Raw genomic sequence first — 3,841 nt, 5'->3', positions numbered from 1 at the left:
GCGCAAGCAGCTCGTTGAAGATGTAGCTAAGTTGGAGAGAGAAATGGAGCAGAGACACAGGGAAGAGCTGGAGCAGTTGAAACTGGCTTTCGCGGATAGTAAGATAGATTCTGTCGCTGTTAACATTTCAGACTTGGTACCTGAGAACCAGCCACCTCGGATTTCCAAAGCACAAAAGAGACCGGAGAAAAAGGCTGCACTGGAAAAGGAGCGGGAGGAAAGGATAGCTGAGGCTGAAATTGAGAACCTAGCTGGAGCCAGGCACATAGAGAGTGAAAAACTCGCTCAGATACTGGCTGCCAGAGAATTGGAAATCAAGCATATTTCATCTGACGGCCATTGCACGTACGGAGCGCTGGAGGATCAGCTGAGAGAGCAGGACTGTGCCCTGACTGTGGCTGCCCTCCGGAAGCGCACTGCTGAGTACATGCAGAGCCATTCAGAAGACTTCCTGCCCTTCTTAACAAACCCCAATACAGGGAACGTGTATACTCCAGAGGAATTTGGGAAGTACTGTGATGACATTGTGAACACAGCGGCGTGGGGAGGTCAGCTTGAGTTAAGAGCTCTGTCTCACATTCTACAAACGCCAATCGAGGTACTACAAGCAGACGCTCCTCCTATTGTAGTTGGTGAAGAATATTGGAGAAATCCTTTAGTACTAGTGTACATGAGACATGCATATGGCTTAGGAGAGCATTATAATTCTGTCACACGGTTGGTGAACTCGGCTACTGAAAATTGCAACTAGTTTACAAAATGTAACACTATGTTTTATAGAGTGTGCCAATCTGCATATTCCTATCAAGTGCTAGATTGTTGCAATGCCTCTGAAAAACACAGCTACCTTAAGTCAGTTTTATGAATGAATAAGCTTGCTAACATAACAGGCTTTTTAGAAATCTGCTGGATTGATTTTAACCAGTGCCCTCTTAGTGGCATTCCTAGAACTTAAAGTAAATCGTGGAGAACATCATAGAACAAGGTGTTAACCTTCTCACTAGTGAGTATTAGTTATCCAGGACATTCTGATTTTGAATAAATTTTTTTTTAAATTTTGGCCCTACATATTTATATTTCCAAAGTGAGTATAAAGTATGGAGATGCCTTTTCTGTCATGGTAGGACTGTATTGTGATGTCAGCAAGTTTATTAATGCTTGTGAATGAGCGTGACCATAGTAATTTTGGTATCCTAGATCAGCAAGGTGAAGCTTGTTACGTAGCACATCTCTGCAGCTAAGGAGAAACGACTTAGGGATTTTTGAATCCTTACATGAGAATCAGTTGAGTTCAAAGGGATTAAAGAAAATTAGTTGTAAATAGGTGTTCACTGTGTCCATTTTCAATCTTTTTTTTTTTTTTGAGACAGGGTTTTTCCGTAGCTTTGGAGCCTGTTCTGGAACTTCTTTTTAACAAATAGGAGATTTTCCTTTGCTGTGTGTATAGCTTTAAAAACAATGACTTCTACATTGCTGTTTTTCCAGCTTGAGGCTGGAGTTGTTCATATCTTTATTCTCTTCACAACTGATAATTTTTACATTTTCTCCTCAGTGGCTCTGCTTTTCCTAGAGCCCTTTTCCACTGGGAAGTACCCAGTGGCCTCTCCTTCCTCGCTGAGCAGAAGGGTCACAGTCCCATTCTCCTCCCGTTGTCCCTGCCCCAGTTTGTCCTAACAAGATCTCCTCTGTGCTCGCTCTCTAGGATCCAGAGAGAGCCTTGGCTGAAGGTTTTCTTGCTCCAGGTTGTGTTACCTTTTTACACTCAAATGTGTGATTATTATATTGTGTGTGTAGGTAAAGCTGAGTCCACTGTTGAGCCGAGCTGAAAGCCAGTGCATAACAGTTCTCTGTGGACTGACTTAGGTGACTAGGATTGCAGCTCTCTTCTAACAGAGTTCTCTGTGCGAGAGTTGTACCCACACACGCGTGTCTTCTGTGCTTTAGCCCAGCGCCTCGGCCTGGGGCATAGCTCCAGTAGAGCCCTTGCTCTACTCTCTAAGTGCATGAGGCTCAAGACTCAATTTCTTGCACCAACAAACAAATTTATGAAAATGAAACTTTTTGGTTTCATCTGTTTTTTTTTCCAGTTAGAACTATAAGAAGATTGAGCATCACGTTTATAATATTTGGGCTTTTGATCAATCAATATATACTGTCTGAGTAAATAAAATGGGCTTATGATGTTAAAAGCAGGAAACACTAGTAGGCTGGGCAGTAGGCAAGTCAGGACTCTGAGTTCACTCCAGCAGTCAAGACATCGTCTGCCTCCTGCACAGTGTATTCTAAAGGGTGCCTGCTTTGTAACTGCTGATCTGTTTTTTTCCTTTGAAATTTACAAAAGAATGAAGTTGTAAATTGATGCTTTGAGTTTATCTGAAATAATATTATCCTCATGCTAAAATATCAGCATTGACAATTAACAAAGCAAAATATTGTGAAACTTAGTTATTGCAAATTCCATTTTCAACAAAGATAGTCTAAAATAACTTATTAATGTTTTGTTGTTTTGACAAGAATTTACTTAATTATGTATTTCTGGTTTTTGTGTATATGTTTTATTTTAAAATGACCATTGTATTTATGAATAAAGTGTATGGCCACCTTCTACCATTGTAGCTTTAAATAAAAAAAAGTCTTTTAAGAATGGCAGTTGCTAATGTAAAAGCAGTGTGAGAATTACATCTGCTGCTGCTGGTGGTCTAACGGGAATCCCACGAGCTTTCTGTAGTCCGCATTGGAAACGTGTATGTCAGAATTCTGGAATTTGTCTTCAGCCAAGAGTTTTGTCCACTTACATATGTTTACAGCCTATAAAAAGTAAAACAAAGAATGTGTAACTATTATGAGCAAGGTAGCTTTGCTCATGTTATCTGGTATTTGCCAAAAGAATTAATGATAAAGGAGTTGAATCAAAAAAAAAAGATATACAACAGACAAAAACACACAGGAAAAAGAATAGTGTGTGTGTGTGTATGTGTGTGTGTGTGTGTACTTATGGTACAGGAAGGACTTGTGAGGTCCAGCCTCTGTGAGGAGCTGGAGGCAGTGAATGGTTGCTAGGAGACAGGGAGCTATACTCCTCAGTGGTGTAGTCACCGGTAAGTTGTTCTCTCCAAAGTACACAACCCTCCATTCATGCTCACACATGTAACCTTAATTAAACTTAATTAAGGGGAAACATGCAACCCTAGTTAAAGCAGGGGTTCAAAATAACAGCCATGAGCAGTCTGCTTGTGCCTTCACCGTATCCTCACTGGCCTAGAACTGTGGGTGAGTTTGTCTTTCAACTTCCCAGTGTAGCATACTTGGTTACACACACGCCAATGGGCTGACACAACACTGAGTAAGTATGTCCTCATATATTCTTCCCACATGATTCAGCACCCACATTCCTGGGTTTTCCTGAAAATGAGTTTAAAGTTTCTATCATCCGTGGCAAATCCTGCACAAGAATGTTCTACGTATATCTATTCAAAATTGTCACGGGGAATTCTACTAGGTGAATGTGTAAATAAAGTAACATCTCACAAGTGGAATATTATCCAGGAATAAAAAAATAAATAGGTGTGGCCAAGAAAGACACAGGAAAACTTCAAATATGTAGTGATGAATTCTAGAAATTGCCACTTTTATAGGAGCTGTTCCCTTCAGACTCCTGTGCTACAATCTAGTAAGTAAAGCATTTGGAGCAGGTGAGAGAAACCTCAGGAGGTAGGGCCTCACTAGAGGCTGTAGACTGTTGAGGAGCGACTTTGGGAATACCTTTTCTGTCTTGTCTGCCACGAGGTAACGAGCCTGTGTCAGATACTCCTGACACCATAATGTTCCATCTTAGACTAAC

The 3,841-nt window shown here is 40.8% G+C and overlaps 1 protein-coding gene across 1 annotated transcript in view; it reads left to right on the top strand.

Annotated features, from left to right (window-relative positions):
- Nucleotides 1-1,071, top strand: part of LOC126487141 (deubiquitinase OTUD6B-like) — a 1,325-nt gene extending 254 nt beyond the window's left edge. The window contains exon 2 of the mRNA XM_050119813.1: nt 1-1,071. Coding sequence (XP_049975770.1) covers nt 1-751 — 751 coding nt within the window. The 3' untranslated portion in view covers nt 752-1,071.
- The last annotated feature ends 2,770 nt before the right edge of the window (nt 1,072-3,841 follow it).

The sequence above is a fragment of the Alexandromys fortis genome, unplaced genomic scaffold (assembly GCF_014885135.2).
Source record: "Alexandromys fortis isolate MF-2015 unplaced genomic scaffold, M_Fortis_MF-2015_v1.1 scaffold_178, whole genome shotgun sequence".
NCBI lineage: Eukaryota > Metazoa > Chordata > Mammalia > Rodentia > Cricetidae > Alexandromys > Alexandromys fortis.
Note: the sequence above shows the minus strand (reverse complement) of the source record. Positions and strands in the feature narration are given on the sequence as shown.